Raw genomic sequence first — 18,761 nt, forward strand, 5'->3', positions numbered from 1 at the left:
ATCCAGCAGCCACAGGCTACACAGCAGCAGAGCGGTCGTAGTCGGCCAGGTCAGGGTACTTCTGGGTATTATGTAGGCCTCAGAAATCAGGGCAGTCTTCCTCAGGACATTTTCGATCTCCACAGCAGAACCGGAAACAACCCGCCAGCGACATTCGCTGTTTCAGATGTGGGTCCAGAGATCACATCACCCCATCCTGCTCTCTGGGACAGCTAGTTTGCTTTTATTGCAAAATGCCTGGGCACCAGAGCCGAGATTGTCCGCAGAAGACTCAGCATATGACTTCCGGAGGGTCTGGTCATGGAGGACAGTTCAGTCAGTCCGGAACTTATCGAGGAGGGCGAAGACCCCAACCTTCGCATGGCCAGCAGCGGAGTGCTCCCCCTACAGCTGCATTTGGCATGCTCGGACAGGAGTACCCTAGTACTCCCATAGTACCCCAGAGCTCCATTCTGGGACCTCATTATCTGACTCAGGGGCAGTATCAGCTGCAGCCACAGGCTCAGTATCAAACGCAGTCCCAGCCATCGGTACAATATCAGTCTCCGCCCTCTCAGACTTCTCTGGCGCAGTATCCAGCACCACCTCAGTGGCAGGCTCCTGCCCAGACGCAGCAGTCGCAGGCAGCGTTACCACCTCTTCCTCCACCAGAGTCTGGGTGTATTCATGCGGTCACCAGAGAGGATGCGCAGCGATCCGACGGATCCATTTTTCGTAGTACGATTTCTATTTATGCATTATCTACTGATATGCTGATCGATACTGGTAGCTCGCATCCTTTTATATCTCGTACTTTTATGCGGAAGATTGGTAGATTACCCACTATTAGACTGCAGCGACTGACCGTCTCTCTACCTTCCGGTGATACATTGGATGTCACCCAGGAGGTCAGAGGTTGTCCGTTAGATTTTGACAACATGATACTTACGGTAGATCTTTTAGTATTGGAAATGGTCGATTTTGATATTATTCTTGGCATGGACTGTTTGTTAGTATATCATGCCACTGTTGATTGCCAGACGAGGGTGGTCACATTCCGGCCTCCGAACCAACCCTCGTGGGATTTCATTGGCATCAGAGACGACGACATATCGATCATTTCAGCGATTTAGGCTCAGAAGCTGCTATCGCATGGTTGTCAGGGTTTTCTGCTATCTTTGATTAGTACTGACGACAGCAGTAGTTCGCAGCTCTCCGATGTGCCAGTAGTCCAAGAGTACCCAGATATATTTCCAGAGGAGCTACCAGGTTTGCCTCCCAGAAGGCAAGTGGAGTTCGCTATTGAGCTGATTCCGGGGACCGCGCCGGCATTGAAAGCTCCTTATCGTATGACACCAAAAGAGTTGAACAAGCTAAAGGTTCAACTCCAGGAGCTTCTAGATAGGGGATTTATTCGCCCTAGTGTTTCTCCATGGGGTTCTCCGGTGTTATTTGTCAAGAAGAAGGATGGTACACTGAGATTATACATTGACTATAGACAGCTGAATGTAGTGACTGTCAGAAATAAGTACCCCTTACCACGGATCGAGGATTTGTTTGATCAGCTCAGAGGTACATCAGTGTATTCTAAGATTGATCTACGATCCGGGTATCATCAGCTGAGAGTCAGAGAAACTGATATTCAGAAGACAACTTTCCGTACCAGATACGGTCATTATGAGTTTTTGGTAATGCCATTTGGGCTTACCAACACTCCAGCGGTATTTATGGATCTGATGAACCGCGTTTTTCTGGAGTATCTTGATCAGTTTGTTATCATTTTCATCGATGACATATTGGTTTACTCGCATTCCGAAGAGGAACATGCGCAGCATCTTCGCAGAGTTTTGGAGACTCTTCGACGACATCAGCTGTACGCGAAGTTCAGCAAGTGTGTATTCTGGCTATCCTCAGTCAGTTTTCTGGGACATGTGGTCTCGAGCAGAGGTATTTCAGTAGACCCTCAGAAGATCGAGGCTGTCACCAGTTGGGAGCAGTCGAAATCAGTACAGGAGATCCGTAGTTTTCTGGGACTAGCAGGATATTACAGATGGTTCGTCGAGGGTTTCTTGCGTATTGCTATGCCGCTGACATACCTTACCAGGAATGACATGAAGTTCACGTGGTCTGAGGATTACGAGACCAGCTTTCAGGAGCTGAAGTGGAGATTAGTGTCGACTCCAGTTTTGGTTTTACCTTCTGGAGAGGATGGATTTGTACTCTACACCGACGTGTCTCTTCAGGGTTTGGGCGTTGTTCTGATGCAGTACGGCAGGGTAATCTCCTATGCTTCTCGACAGTTGAAGGAGCATGAGAAGAACTACCCAGTTCATGATCTGGAGTTAGCTGCCATCATCTTTGCTCTGAAGCTTTGGCGGCATCATTTATACGACATTACATTTGAGATTCTCACTGATCATAAGAATCTCAAATATATTTTCACCCAGAAGGAACTTAATCTCCGACAGAGGAGATGGATGGAGTTCCTGAAGGATTACGATTGTACCATTAGCTACCACCCGGGGAAAGCTAATGTGGTTGCCGATGCACTCAGCAGGAAGTCCAGAGGGACTTTGGCTTGCCACCGAGTTTCAGTCACAGACTTGGTTCAGGGTTTCTTTGAGTTAGGCCTTGAGGAGCAGGGATCGACAGAGCAGGGTATTCTTGTTACCATGGTTGCTCAGTCGTCGATCAGGACGAGGATCCGAGAGGCCCCTGTTGGTGATCAGCATTTGCAATTTATAGGCAGCCAGATAGCTTCCGGGTAGCAAACCGAGTTCACATGAGATGAGGAGGGTATTATATACTTCCGAGGTAGATTATGCGTACCTCAGTCTCATCCGATCTTACAGGAGCTACTTCAGGAGGCTCATCGCTCTCGATTTACGATCCACCCAGGCGGGACCCGCATGTATCGAGATTTAAGGCGTTCTTACTGGTGGAACGGTATGAAGAAAGACATCGCGGAATTTGTAGCGAGATGTCTTGTCTGTCAGCAGGTGAAGGCCGAGCACCAGAGACCTGCCAGCTTACTTCAGCGGATTCCTATTCCCGAGTGGAAATGGGGACATATTACCATGGACATTATGGTGGGTTTGCCGAGGACACGACGAGGCCATGACGCTATTTGGGTAACCGTTGATCGATTAACCAAATCAGTGCACTTCTTAGCGATCCAGAGGACTGCTCCCCTGGATCGATTGGCAGATCTGTACTGCCGGGAGATCATTAGATTACATGGTGTCCCTTTGAGTATTATTTCGGACAGAGACCCCTGGTTCACGTCTCGATTCTGGCAAAGTCTGCAGCAGGCCTTGGGCACGTAGCTCCGTTTCAGTACAGCTTTCCATCCGTAGACAGATGGATAGTCAGAGCGAACCATACAGACTCTAGAGGACTTGCTGAGGTCATGTGTATTGGATTTCAGAGGCAGTTGGGAGGATCATTTGCCATTGGTAAAGTTTGCCTACAACAACAGCTTTCATTTGGCTATCCAGATGGCACCGTTTGAAGCGTTGTATGCCAGGCCTTGTCGGACACCCACCCTCTGGGATGAGGTTGGGGAGGCCCAGCTGTTGGGACCTCACAGAGCTTAGCAAGAGGTAGAGTTGGTCCGTACTATCAGACGGAGGATGTCAGAGGCGTAGGACCGCCAGAAGAGTTATGCTGATCGAAGACGCAGACCTTTGGAGTTCTCTATTGGTAATCATGTTTTTCTGCGAGTATCACCCACGAAAGGGGTGAAGATATTTGGCCTCAGAGGTAAGCTAGCTCCGCGATACATTGGCCCTTTCCAGATCCTGGAGAGTATTGGAACAGTAGCTTACCGGCTGGCACTACCACCGTACCTGGCAGGCGTCCACGATGTATTCCACGTATCTATGCTGAGGAGATACGTACCCGACCCGACACATGTGCTGACAGATATCTCAATGCCCGTTCAGCCTGACATCACTTATGAGGAGGTTCCGGTACGGATTCTGGACCAGAAAGAGCGTCAGTTACGGAACAAGACTATTCGACTGGTTAAAGTCGGATGACAGCATCATACGGACGAGGAGGCTACTTGGGAGCTCGAGGATACTATCAAAGCTCGATATCCCCATCTTTTCACTTGAAGTATGTGATTTAATTTACCGTTCAGCATTTATACTCTTTACCTGTTGTTAGTATTTACTGATGGTAGATAACGAAATTTGGGGACCAAATTTTTATTAGTGGGGGAGAATGTAAAATACCGAAAAATGGCAGATAATAATAAGGGGAATTTTTTGAAATTTTTGAAAAATTTTCGGAAATTTTTCAGAGCTCGTATGGACGAGCTAACGGAAATAAAAACGGGGTCGAGAGAGCCTATTTAAGCTACCCTATTTAAGCGAGGAGATGTTTATTTATTTATTTTATTTTTATTTTCTTTGTTTCCCTTCCTCTGCTGAACCCGCTCGCCCGACGCCATCTCCACCGTGCCCTAACCACGACGGGTTCCTTCTCCTTCGTGATTTAAGCGTGCCTGAGTGTTGGCATCTCCTTCTTCTTCTTCCCGAGCTCTGCCCTAACCTCTTTGTAGTCCGCCGCAAGGAGCGGCGCCGACGCCGATCACAGCCAACGTCGCTGCCGCCACTTGAGGCCTCACCACTGGGGGCCGATCGCCGGACATTGACGCCGCGGTTCTTCCTTTTCCTCTTTTTCTGCCCTAGCGTCGGCTGCCTCCATGTTGTGACCTAGTTCTCCATCGCCGCAGCCACCTAGCCTCACTGTGCTGCCTCTCCTCTGTTGGCACCCGAACCGTCTTTCCAGCAGTGCCCTAGCCTTGATCCGCCGACCACTTCTGAGCGAGGATCCTGATTCCTCTTCCTCATGATCTTCTTCACAGTTTGATCGTACCGGTGCCGCCTAATCGCGCTCCCATTACTGGATCTAAACGTTGGTTGTGTGGTCGATTATCCCCAGTCGATCACTGCTGGCAGCAGTAAGGCACTACCAGAGAGGAAGGAGGCCGAGTTAGGTAAGGCAAATTTGGGTATTCGGATTTTGATTAGAATGTTTGTGTTGAATTGTGGGGCTGATCACTGTGGTACTGTCATTATTTTTTTTTCCACAGCAGTTGTGATTTTTTCGGCCATAATTTCCTGCAACATCCTTGCTGTGAGAAGTGAGGTAAGGTATAGGGTTTTGATCAAGTTATCGATGATTGATAGATAGGTTAATAACTAACGTTAACCTAGGTACATGTGTTAATTAGGGTTTTGCCCTAATTTAGGATTTGGGATTTTATTTAACTATGTAGAAGGATTGTAGCTAAATAAAATGTATTTCTATTCGTGACACATGATTTTTTTTACGCGAGACGAGTATCTCGACGTCAGATTTGGACCGGATAGGATCCTTCTTATTGGAGGTAGGTACTTTGACTTTATGTCATTTGATATGCATAGTAATGTTTTTTAACAAATAGCAATGATTGTGTTTCTTATTTGCTTCGGTTGATCACTACCCGATCTGTTACATGCTTGTTTGTTTATTTGCTATGCACATCATGTTAGTATTTACTTGATTATACATACTTATAGAGGTAGTGACACAACCATGTTATTTATTATGTTCAGGACCTAGGGTTTTTTTTGATACTTTATCTGATCTGTGTACCTTTGATTTGGTTCATTGTCCTATGATACACATTTTATATTTATATATGGATATTCTATGCTGTTCAGGATATTGTCATGTTTAGTGTCATGCATCATCTCACATGATTGCATGATGTGTGATAGTCTGCTCCATTATTATCGAGCACATCGCCAGTTACATGTATCTGTACACACCACCACTTATAGGTTAGTGGTATATCAGACATGTGTGTGGCAGTTCTGCTATTTGGCTCCGTTGGTCTGGTGACTCAGCGTGGTAGCCGTCAGATGGTTCTGCTCTGTTTGGCTCCGCTGGTTTAGTGTAGCAGCGTGGTAGCCGACAGGCGGTTGGACTCATGGGTAGTGTGACACAGCGTGGTAGCCGGCAGAGATTCCTCCCCGTCATCGTGTACCGGGAGATGAGAGCATTGAGCTCCCCCATTTATGATTTGGGGTAGGAGGATAGGTGTACTCCGACAGCATCCCGTCCACTCAGTCACTCATCAGGAGTAGTGATGGCAGAGTGCACGGTTGTCACAACCCTACCCACTCGGTCTCACCATTGTGTGTGAGATGGCTGACTGACGTCAGGGGTGACCATGACATTGGCATCATATGCATGATGCATTTATTGCTTGTGTTTGCTGCATTTATTTGCTACATTTATTTACTGCATTTATATGGATGCATATGCTTGACATGCATACTGGATTTATGACACTCTCGGTCTGACGACCCTGTTGTACTTATACCCTGGTCCTGGTTAGTACAGTTTTCTCCTGCTTTATTCAGTTGCATTTATCCTTCTTGTATCAGGAGACTGTGTTGGAACCCCAAGGTTGGTTTTGGTGTGATCAACAAGTTAAGTTAGGTTATGTTGTTTTCTTACCTTGTGTCTAAGTGTGCAGGAGCTTAGGAGCACAGGTACTCGAGCGGAAGACGCAGCTAGCGAGAAGGACGGCACGCGGTGCGTCCGAGGGACGAGGCGTTGCGGAAGAGTACACCGGCGGACGAGAAGGAAGTGCGCGCGATGGTTCCGAGGTACGAAAGTCGGAGCGGAAGATTGCTCGGGGAGCAAGAGACGCAGTTAGCGCGAAGGTCGGCACGGGGTGCGATCGAGGGACGAAGTCTGCGGATGAGTACGCTGGTGAACGAGAAGGGACACGCGGAGGGACGAAGCGGAGGAAGCACGCTCGAGAAGACCGGAAGATGGGTTGGGTGAGCCCTATTCCGGATGTCGAGATCACCCAATCAAGCGGATCCGGAGCAAGACCCGGACCGAGGCGGGACTTAACGGAGAAGGTCCCGGACAAAAGTCAACCGTAGTTGACTTTTTGCTCGGCGCCAAACCAATCCGGCCGGAGCGGGCGCCGGAATGCTTCGCGGACCTGATTTGACCAAGATCGCGATTCTGATCACGAACGCTGGGGATAAAACTTGATCCCCTGTGGCGCCGGAACCCTTCCAGGGCGCCCACCAAGGCTATAAATATAGCCTTGGTCCGGAAGCCGGTTCAGAAATTGTAAACAACACTTGTGTGCTTCCACTGCTTAGATTAGCTTCTGTCTTTCTGTAAACGAGGCTTCTCCGCTTGAAGGAGCTCTTAGTGCGATCTTCATCCTTGGATTAACTACCTCCCGGTTGTAACCAAGTCAAATTCGTGCGCTCATTTTATGCTTTATTTTCTGTTTAATCTATTTTTATGTGTTAGCTTAATCGAGAAAGGGTTGTGTTTGATTTTTCAGGGCTATTCAACCCCTTCTACCCGGCCGCATCGGTCCAACAAGTGGTATCGAGCAGGCGCCAGAGGACTAACCGCCGAGCGAAGCAACAAGATGGCGGATCCAACATTCACACACCAAAATTGAAGGGACTTCTAGGTGGAAAAGCGAATGGAGGTATTTCTTGAAACAGATTATGATTTATTACTAACAATGGAATTTGGCTATGAAGCACCAGAGGGCAAAGCAAGAAATCAATGGTCAAAGAAGGAGCAGGTGACCACGTGGTAAACAAGAAAGCGAATTTCATCCGCTAAGTGTACTTCCAACACAAGAAGTCAATCGAGTCGGTACCTACAACTCGGCAAAGGAGCTTTGGGAGAAATTCCTTGAGTTACACGAAGGAACATCCGAAGCCAAACTTGCAAGACAGATTTACTTCGTAACCAACTTACAAACCTCCGATTTGAAGAAGGTGAAACAATTGCACATCTACACTCGAGGATTCAGGAACTCATCACCAGACTTACGAATCTCGGAGAAGAGGTAAGTAACCGAGATTCGCTAAGGTATGCCCTAAATTCCTTTCCTAGAAACTCAAAATGGGCATCACTAGTAGATGCCTTTTACATTTCAAAAGATCTAGAAAAATTTCATTAGACGAATTCTTTTCAACTTTTGAAGTGCATGAGTCAAGATGTGCAGGTCCGAAGGAGCCCAAGAATAATGTCGCTCTTAAAGCTTCGAGAGACGAGTCAGAATCTTCTCTCGACGACGAGGAAATGGTAATGATGGTAAGACGATTTAAAAATATTTGTAAATCTAGGAAATCTAACCATCCGCAGGGAAGAAAGAAAAGAACCATCCGCTGCTACCATTGCGATGAAGAAGGGCACGTCAAGGACAATTGCCCTAAACTGAAGAACAACGGGAAGGACAAGGGTAAGAAGCCTATCCAAAAGCGCAAGGCCCTAAAAGCGACGTGGGACGATACGTCGTCGGAATCAGAAGTCAAGGAGTTCTCCGGGCTCGCGTTAATGGCGAGTCATCAAGACGACGACTGCGAATCAAGCTCTTCCGAAATGAGCATCGAAAGCATCAATGAAGGGGGAGCCACGTCCGAAGAGAGCAGCAGTTCAGGGGGAGAAACCGACAACGAGATCGACAAGGTAAGTGAGGTACGATCTCTTCCTCCTAATAAAATGTTTAAATTCATTAAAATTTTAACAAAAGATTGCTGCAAATTAGAAAATGAAAATAAAGATCTAAAAGAAATATTAGCTACATCTAGTCCGTTAGAAATGCTAGATAAATCAAATTTAGAAAATAAAAAATTAAAATTAGAAATTCAAAATTTAAAAATTCAAGTAGAAAATTTGAAAAACTCTGCTTGCTCATCTAAAACCAATTTTAGAAGGTTCAATAATTTAAATTGGTATTATAGATATCACCAGGGATAAATTAAAAATATCTCTAGAAAATATGTCCCTAAAAACTTTTTAGTTAATCCAGTAGGTTGGAACCTATATTGGGTTCCTAAATCATGCTTAAATTAATTTTAAAAGTAAAATTAGCGCTTTAAGTGAGAAAATTAAATAAAGAATTTCTTTATGAGGCTTTGTCTAAGGAAGTGGTTGTTGCTCCAATAACCAAGAAGGCCTAGTGCCTCGCCACGACCTGGAAGCCAAAATATTGAAATAAATGTTTAATTAACTTACTAATGAAGCATTAATACAAGAATTAATTAGTGCTTGAAAAAGGTTATTCAAAACATTTTATTTCAATTTACCTACTCAGAATTTTTTTTTTGGATTTTATTTATATACTTAGAAAAATTTTCTAACTTTCTTAAAAACTTAGATTTTTTTTGAAATACTTTTTCTAAGTCTTTAACCCTTATATTTTTTCTTGGAACCCCATTTTTTTGTGATCAAAGGGGGAGAAGAATAAGTATAAGTCTAGGGGGAGGTAGCCTAAAACTATTTTTTTTTTCTATCTTTGTGCACTAAATTGTAAATTTAGTTAGTTTATTTTTTATCTAGTTAACCCTAGCTTAACTTGGGTTGATCACACCAAAAAGGGGGAGATTGTTGGAACCCCAAGGTTGGTTTTGGTGTGATCAACAAGTTAAGTTAGGTTATGTTGTTTTCTTACCTTGTGTCTAAGTGTGCAGGAGCTTAGGAGCACAGGTACTCGAGCGGAAGACGCAGCTAGCGAGAAGGACGGCACGCGGTGCGTCCGAGGGACGAGGCGTTGCACCGGCGGACGAGAAGGAAGTGCACGCGATGGTTCCGAGGTACGAAAGCCGGAGCGGAAGATTGCTCGGGGAGCAAGAGACGCAGCTAGCGCGAAGGTCGGCACGGGGTGCGATCGAGGGACGAAGTCTGCGGATGAGTACGCTGGTGAACGAGAAGGGACACGCGGCAATTCCGAGGGACGAGAAGCCGGAGGGAAGCACGCTCGAGAAGACCGGAAGATGGGTTCGGGTGAGCCCTATTCCGGATGTCAGAGATCACCCAATCAAGCGGATCCGGAGTAGAAGACCCGGACCGAGACGGGGACTTAACGGAGAAGTAGTCCCGGACAAAAAGTCAACCGCAGTTGACTTTTTGCTCCGGGGCGCTCAAACCAATCCAGGCGCCCGGAGCTGTCCGGGGCGCCCGGACCCTGATTTTGACCAAGATCACGATTTACGCGATCTAAACGTTGGGGATAAAACTTTATCCCCAAGGCGCCGGAACCCTTCCAGGCACCCGACCAAGGCTATAAATATAGCCTTGGACAACACTTGTGTGCTTCCACTGTTTAGATTAGCTTCTGTCTTTCTGTGCTTACACTGCTGTAAACGAGGCTTCTCCGCCTGAAGGAGCTCTTAGTGCGATCTTCATCCTTGGATTAACAACCTCCCCGGTTGTAACCAAGTCAAATTCGGTGCCTCGTTTTTATGCTTTATTTTCTGTTTAATCTATTTTTTATGTGTTAGCTTAATCGTACGAGAAAGGGTTGTGTTTGATTTTTCAGGGCTATTCAACCCCCCCTTCTACCCGGCCGCATCGGTCCAACAGACTGTACGCATGATTAGTGCTGGTTGTTATTTTCTTTATTATGCATATCAGTTGTTACCCGCTGAGTGTTGGACTCACACCCTCCTCCATTGCTATTTTAAGGGTGATGCTGTCCGGAGAGTTCCAATCGCTAGTCCCATGCAATCCACGAGGACGTGTGTTGATCTTTTAGTTTTTCTTGTTTAGACTATGTTTAGACTTGTGCTGTTTTGATACATCTGGACTTGTATCAGTTTACTATATGGATATTGTCGATGACTTTCATTCGGACTTGTTTTACTGCATGCCTACCTAGACGGCAGAAGAGGTGAGTGGATTTATTCCGTCGAATTTGTGCTTTTTGGGTGTAGTGGAGTAGGAAATATGTTTTGAGCTTTATGAGTGTAGTTGAGTAGGGTTTTTTTTGAGTCTTCTTATCATTGTTTTAGTTGTTCACTATTAAACTGCGTGGATGTTTGGATGTGTGTTATGTTTTATTATTATTATTGTTCCGACCGTGTTGGCCGATGTATATGTGGCCCTGGAGGCAATGTATAAAGTTTCAGATTGTCAGCCGTACAGGGAAGATGCTGCCGAAATTTCTTCGGACAGGGACTCCCTCGGGGTGTGACAGAGAACACCAAATTTGATCTTGTTTGAAAGCTGGAGAGATGGCATGCTGGGCAGGTGGCTACGTTGTTGACTACATGAAGACTTTGAATTAGAGAAAAAGGGACTTTTTTCCCCTCTCTACACACACCAAAGAGAGCAGACAGAACATTGGTGCCAAAAATCAGAGGAAGGGTCCTTGTTATAGGCTTTTTGATGCTCAAGCTAGTATGCTGGCCAAGCAAGAAAAGGGAGAGATGAACTGTAAATGCATATGCATAAGTGTGACTGTTGCAAAGCGTGTACCTAGCCAACGGATATGACCCCTCCTTTATATACGATCTTTTATAACCTTCACAATCATGAGGTGACATAGAATGTCAAGTGTTAGAGGTTGCCAGGTAAGGAAAGACGTACAGCCTGGGAGATGTACTGTCACTATCCAAGGAATCTTTCATTACTCATATGTGCACCTCTTTTATAACTTATATCATTAATAAGGTGATTGAAGGAATACACCATTAATAAGGCGGTTGAAGGAATCTGCTGTTATAATATGTCGGTTGATAGAAAGTGTAAAGTCACCTTCGAAGAAGGTTTTTGTGAATGCTCATATTACAATAGAGAAATATTCTCTGACAGACGATCGTTATTATGATAGGTTGTTGTGATCCTCTGACCATATTGTCTGCTGAGTGTATCTCGACCTGATCTTTAGATCGACTAGTTGTATAGCCACCCTTCCCTTAACCTGTTCGGCTATGCACTAGGTGATGCTAGATATCTGCTCTAGAAGTAATATGAAACTAAATCCCCTAGGTCCAGTCGGTTCTATGACCGACCAGTCATATGTCGGGATACTTACTTCTAAAAAATGGAGAACTGAGTCCCAGGAGATCAGACCAGTACTTTAAGTCGATCGCCCAGATGATTGAAGACTTGCCTTTAAAGTGAGAACCTGAGATCTAGAAGTTTAGTCGAGTTTATAAGGAGAGTTACTTTACACTTTTATTTTTTGTACATATAAGAGACGAGCATGCTAAGCTATATAAATCTAATCGGAGTTATTACCAACCGGCTATATGTGATGGATTGAGAAAGATGATAGAGTGGGGGTGAATATCGTCTATTAAAAATCTTTTCTTTTATCGTAAAATGAAACATAATAAATAGTGGAATAAGAAGCAATGCAATAGACACATTTGGTTACTTGGTTCGGAGCCTAAGTCAACTTCTACTCCAAGACTCGTGATCCTTGATCGTACCATTAGGTTTTCCACTAAAATTTCTCTTTTCGAAACCTTTGGAAAAGAGGCAATTCATACAAAGATGTTTACAAAGGATTATGCAAGCTAAAAATAAATATACCGACAATGAAAGTATGAGATGAAGATTCGTCGGAGCTCTTCAGAGTCGTACCTTATACACATAGTTGAAGCATAGAGTAGTAGCTCGAACAAAAGGATTGAAGATAAGAAGATTGCACAGTAGTTCTGCTTCAGCTCGGATCTCGAGGTCTTTTTATAAGCTAAGTTCGGTCGACTGAAAAAGGGTTTGGTCTACTAATCCTTTCGGTGGACCAATCTCCTTATCGGTCGACTGATTATGCATCCTTCCTTCTTTGCCAAGATTCGATCTTTGCTTCATTAATTGCATTTAATGTTCAGTCGACTGATCACCTTGATCGGTCAACCGATTACTCTATTTTTCCAACTTTGCTAAGATCAAATTTGCCACTATGTGTTACCAAATTAGGTTCGGTTGACCGATCTCTCGGTTCGATCGACTGATCGACCGATTAACCTAACTTCCAAGTTTGCTCTGGATGATCTGAACCTTGCAACATCAGCTTGGTTCGGTCGACTGAACCTCCTGTTCGGTCGACCGATTCCTTCGGCTTCTGTAAACTAAAGTTAGTTCCACGGTATCAAAAATATCCCTATAACACAAAGTTAATACAGTAGTATAATGTTGCATGAGTAAGAAATAATAGTAAGACCTATCCTGATCTTAACTTGGAAACCTCCTGGTTTCTTCAGTTGGACTAGCGAACTAGGGTTTGTCCCTTCCCGGGACATGACCTTCTCATCGCTCCACTCTAGTTGCTTACCTCAACCTACTTGCGAAACATCAAGTCCTCTAGACCTATTTGGACTTAGCTGCTTAGTGTCTGATTGCCTAATCTACTAAGACTTTTCCTTCAATACTAAATTAACCAACAATAATAATAATAATGCAAAATACTATGATAAAACTAAACTTAGGTTTACTAAGAATAGCTGGTCCGGTAGATCGTATGCGGTCGACTGAAAACCTTTCAATCAACCTTACTTGGAGTTTACTCCTCTAAGACTTCTCGTTACCTAAGGTTACCTCCCCCTAGAATTTTTACGACCTGGCTTCACTCACCAAGACATAGGGTTAACTCCTCCTAGGATTTTCACCACCTGGCTTCACTCACCAAGACTTAGGGTTACCTCTCCTAGGATTTTCACCACCTGACCTCACTCATCAAGACTCAGCATCAGATCAACCCACTAGGGATTCGATTTCGGGTTCTCCAGACCTACTAAATCCTACCTGATTTCCATGATTTGTCGAGATTTTCCTTACCTAGCCGCGACTAGGACTTCCCTTGCCTAGCCTCAATTAAAATTTCTCTTGGTAGACTTCTCACTTTTGCTAGTCATCCAGTCAACCTTGACATGACTAGACTCCATTAAACATATTATCAAACAAATATCAAAACCCTAGGGTTGTTTTCACCAATAATATGAAGGAGGACTAGCATGTGAACAAACTCATAGGGTCGACTGATAGTGGGGTCGACAGGTCATATGATGAAAGACTTGTACTAAGTGAAAAGTTGGATCCCCTTACTCGGCCGGACATATGACTGATTGCCTCAGTGGTAAGTCCGACATCTCTTGAACTCGGTCAGTTATCGAATGATCGAATGTACAATAGATATCTTAATACAGGAATAGAACACTAAGTCCTCGAGGTCTGACCAACTCCTACGCTAGTTATCCTCGTACTGAAGGCCTTAGAGCTGGGCGAATAACAAAGTCCTATTGAAAATGACACGCTAGCTGTCACCTCCCTTTCACTTTAACTACCATATCATCCTAACTTTAACTACTATGTCATATCCAGATCTACCCGCAACCTCCGGTATCATGTATAATTTCACTTTTCAAATCCTCTAATACCAAATTAAGCATCATTTACCAAGTCTCTCCTCTTCACTCCCACAAAAACAGGTCATATCGCCGTCAAAGAAAACCTTCTACGTCACAATGACAATTCCCAGACTCACCAAGAAGCTACAGACTCACAAGGTTGAGTGGGCGCACAAACGGACAAGAACAGGAAAAGGGCCATGAGAGAAGATGCCGGCAGACTCTACATGTCTCCTGAGCTTGTGTTTGTGTAGCACATGTTCCTTCTCAACTGGTGTCACCTCACTCCTCACCTGCTCCTGCGATTTACTATAAATTGGCACAAGCACTCTGAAGAAACATCTTGAGCTTAGCAGATGTTGTAGGACTGGTATTAGGGGACTGTTAATATAGCGGATCTATATTTGAGTTTAGTAGGTATTTGTGTGTAAAGCAAGACAATCGTCAAGCCCAATCCAATGAACACCATCAACCCACTTCTACTCATGGAAGTTTACAGAAAATGTTTATGAAATCAAGGCAACAAACAATAATGTTAGGTTGCACTGTTAGCTTAATCACTCTTTAATTGTCAATTAAACAATGCAGCAAATCATGATAAAGCCGTGGCACATCCCTATCTCTTTTCATCAAACCTCTCTTTTGTTAAAGGATTAATAAATTAAAAAGAGATTAGGGAAGCTTCGCAAAAGTTTCACATTCCAGGTTGCTCAACCAGCTCTCATCATTCTACTCTCAACATTCCAGGTCGATGATAATTAAATCCATCTTCTTCATAAATTAAATCATACATACTGTTACGATATGCCTGCCAAATACTGAACATATCGTATATGTAAACATTTCGAGTGAACTAGTTTTTTTTTTTTTAAGATGCAAAGAAGTAGAACAGATCAATGCACGAGCATAAAGCATGGAAACATTCTTATTATTGAAGAATCTGTTTTTTTTTTTTAATTTACTAACAGTGAAGAGGGCTCACACACAGAGAAGGAGGTCTTAGGGAGAAGCGGGCTTGTAGTTGATAACAGAGGGCCGGCAAAGGCGGCTCATGCATTGATTAAGTCTGTATTTTCTTGATGCAATATAGCCTCATTGATTAAAACATGTAGCAACTTTAGATGATGAATTGAATTCTTTGGAGCGTTGATTACACGCTTGGCCATAATGGCAGAAAGTTCTGCTATATCGTGTACCACTACAATAGTGGCTACAGGCATGATTAATATAATAACTTTGATAGTGGCACCCAACACACCTACCTGTCACTCTCTTGAGATGTGTATGATAATCTAATGTCATGCATGAACCCTCTTTTTTGTGTTGTTAAGAAGCAGGTGGTGGCAATGATCCTCTCCATCTCTAATCTCATCCTAAAAGCCTAACCCTGCACACTACATGTCTCCCTTTTGTCTAGCTTATAATTTCCTAACTATCTTTACTTAAAAGAGTGCCCCAACTAATTGTCAGATTGTTTAGTGCAGTTGTTATGCTCCTCATGTGGAGATTGGTGCATACTCTATTTGTCCAGAGATTGCTATATATGTATTAGTACATGGAACTCAAGGCATTGCCCACCATTGCTATGGCTTCTGATGAATCCATGGATCTACTTTCACGCGCATGGTGTAGTTCTGCCATTCAAGTTTTCCAGCCAAGTGTAGACGATAGCTCAAGCGCGTTCAAAGAGAGGCAAATCGTGTCGTTCGAGAAGGAAAGAACAATTATGCCTTTGCCAGTGAGTAACTCTAGCTAATTTACCTTGTTTGTTAAGTAATAATGAGTACTTAGTGAGCATGTTGCTGCAGAATGGTAGGAGTCTTAATATCGATGAAGGTGTTTTCGATACGATGCCAAAAGTAAATTACGACGACGTGAAGGTGAAGAAATAGAGGAGTTGGCACATATCTGAAAATTATTGAAGTTTTTGTATACTGATAAGATTTTTTTTTAAAAAAAAACAAATTCTCTAGTCATGGATATGGCTGCAGAAGTCAATTCATCCAGAGCTGGACTATGATGTCTGCATGAGAAAGAAATGGGTATGAACAACTGAACACTTAGTTGCTTTAGTAAGTATCTTTGACACTTATTCTGTGCAGTATTCTAAGAACATGATACCCTGGAAAGGGGTCTCAATAAGGAAATGGTTGAAAGAAGTGAAGCAAATAAGGAAAGAGGAAGAAAGGTTACACAAGGCAGAAGTGCATGCAGCAGTATCAGTTGCAGGGTTGGCAGCTGCACTTGCTGCCATTGCAGCAGAGAATTTAGATGCTGCTCAACACAAGTCAGTAAAAGATAAAGCAGTGGCATCAGCTGCTGCTCTTGTTGCAGCTCAATGCGCACAGATTGCAGAAGCAACCGGCGCGAAGCAGGAGCAGATCTCTTCAGCAATCAGTGAAGCAGTGGCTTCTTCCGATCCGACCGACATCTTAACCTTAACTGCTGCCACAGCAACATGTATAATTCACTAGTCCCTGCATAATTTTACCTTCATGATGCATCAACAAACTACAACTACTTGCTTCTTTTTTCAGCATTAAGAGGTGCTGCCACACTCAGAGGAAGACATGGCCACATAGAGAAACCAAATGAGACTTCACAGACACAACATTCCAATGAGTTCGGGTTCGAATTTGGGAGATGCAGGGCCTCACTTGCAAAGGGGGATGAGATCCTTGTGGTAACAGAAAATGGTAATTATGTGTTCTCATGTTCAGATTTCGTGTTAGATGCAAAATTTATTGTTTCCTATGTTTGATTAGGCAAAAAAAGAAGGTTTAGGTCAGTTTCAGCCATTTTGAACAGGGAAGGCAAAGTTATCCTAAGGATCAAAAAGATAAATCTTCTCATGATCTTCTCCCCTGGAAAAGAAAGTAAGATATGAAGATTTCCAAATTATACAAAAAAAACTAAAATTCACTACTCTCCCTACCAATTTCAGTCTAATTCATCTAAAAACAGGTGTAGTGAATGAATTGGAGACTAATCCTATTGAAGAACCAGAGATGGGAGCAGATGGATCCTACTGCATCAGCATGCAAACCAGTCAAGGGAAGATTGAGCTCAAAATTTATGACTACGTGCAGTACAAGAAATGGATTACCACCATGAACCATATGTTGATGCTCTCTTCAACCTTGAGCAGGAAAAATCTACACCTGATGCGAAGGGACTAATTAACAAGTCTTGCTAAAATTCTGCAACCTGATTAATTTTCTTTTCTCTACTTTCTGTGTTCATACCTTGATAGAACAAGTTAATTTCGGGTGTAATTTGCATGTATGTCTGTTGTATATGTGGGAATGGATCATGTTGTTCAATGAAAATTTCATTTTAGAAGATGATCACAATGCCACTCTTCCTTGCATCAATTCAAACAAACAACGTTCTTTCTCTAATTTCCTCTAACCCCATTAATATCTCAACTCCCTTCAACCATCTCTTCCTCCTCCAATCCATTAATTCTTCAATCCAATTCGCAGTTTAAATCTCAAATCACCTCCAACTTCACTTCTCCTCTTTGCAATCTTCTTCATCTCTGGCCTCTTCTGCCTCTTCACCATGTGCCTCATTCGGCACCCGACCATTGGGAAACACCACTGATAGAGCACGTTGTAAGTAGTTCCAAGGGTAATATGAGATCGATAGTCAAAATTATGTGACAATCAAAGTCAAAGTGAAGTGGCAGTCAAAGTCAAGGTATACGCAACTAAACAAACTACTTTCAACGGGGCTCAGCTCCCCACTTCTCACAGACATGGCTCACAGTATACACCTAATCGACCCCATAACTAATTAGGCTTATAGGGGTCAACTCCCCACTTCTCATAGACACGTCGCCTAGCATAAACCCAATCGGCCCTAAAGTCAGTTAGACTTATAGAGCTTAGCTCCCCACTTCTCAAGGGCAAAGCGTCACGCCCCGAGGGTAAGGTTGTCGGACAAAACTTCCCTATAGCAGTGACAAATGAAATATATATACAATATTACAAGGCTACTCACAAGCTATAACAGTCCACACGGCTGGAAATAAACACAACCATGCAATTTATAAACAGCCACTTAGCTAGAAGTAAACACAACCACGCAGTTGATAAACAACTACACGACTAAAACAAAACACAGCGGAAGACATAAAAATAACACAATATAATAGATTGACTGTATGCCGGCATGACTAACACCACAATAAAACCCAAACCAAATAAAAGTGGTCACAAGGCTCAAAACCATATACAAAACACATAACATGATACCAAAACCAAATACAAAGTACCAATAGAGTAATCCTACAAGCATGGAAAACTGATCTTAGATGTAACGTGGGATTGACAGCTAGTATCCTCCAAGCAACTCCTCCATCATTTACCTATTATCCGGCTAAAGAAAAACCAGTACAACGGGTAGTGAGTGCAGGTCACTCAGCGGGTAATAAGAACATGGTAGTGCATCGACAAAAGTGTAAGACGATCAAAGATATACAGTCTCAGTAGGGAAATAAGAACATGATCATATATATATGACATAACAAATATACATACTCGTACCGATCTAACAGAAACAGTATAATGATCAGTAACTCACTAGAGATCAGCA

The 18,761-nt window shown here is 43.5% G+C and overlaps 1 protein-coding gene across 1 annotated transcript; it reads left to right on the plus strand.

Annotated features, from left to right (window-relative positions):
• Positions 1-15,523: 15,523 nt before the first annotated feature.
• On the plus strand, positions 15,524-17,506 carry LOC121990015 (VAN3-binding protein-like). The gene is made up of 7 exons (XM_042544285.1): positions 15,524-15,900; positions 15,971-16,042; positions 16,136-16,204; positions 16,265-16,622; positions 16,700-16,858; positions 16,928-17,038; positions 17,127-17,506. Exons 1-7 carry the CDS (start codon positions 15,718-15,720, stop codon positions 17,339-17,341), a joined length of 1,167 nt encoding a protein of 388 aa, XP_042400219.1. The 5' UTR covers positions 15,524-15,717; the 3' UTR covers positions 17,342-17,506.
• The last annotated feature ends 1,255 nt before the right edge of the window (positions 17,507-18,761 follow it).

This window comes from Zingiber officinale, chromosome 6B (assembly GCF_018446385.1).
Source record: "Zingiber officinale cultivar Zhangliang chromosome 6B, Zo_v1.1, whole genome shotgun sequence".
Taxonomy (NCBI): domain Eukaryota; kingdom Viridiplantae; phylum Streptophyta; class Magnoliopsida; order Zingiberales; family Zingiberaceae; genus Zingiber; species Zingiber officinale.

What these genes read in the sequence shown, in the direction of transcription:
- LOC121990015 (XM_042544285.1), top strand. Translation starts at nt 15,718, where the DNA reads ATGGAACTCAAGGCATTGCCCACCATTGCTATGGCTTCTGATGAATCC. An exon ending in TAAATTACGACGACGTGAAG is followed by an intron (nt 16,043 to 16,135) that starts GTGAAGAAATAG and finishes CAAATTCTCTAG; the next exon opens with TCATGGATATGGCTGCAGAA. An exon ending in TCTGCATGAGAAAGAAATGG is followed by an intron (nt 16,205 to 16,264) that starts GTATGAACAACT and finishes TATTCTGTGCAG; the next exon opens with TATTCTAAGAACATGATACC.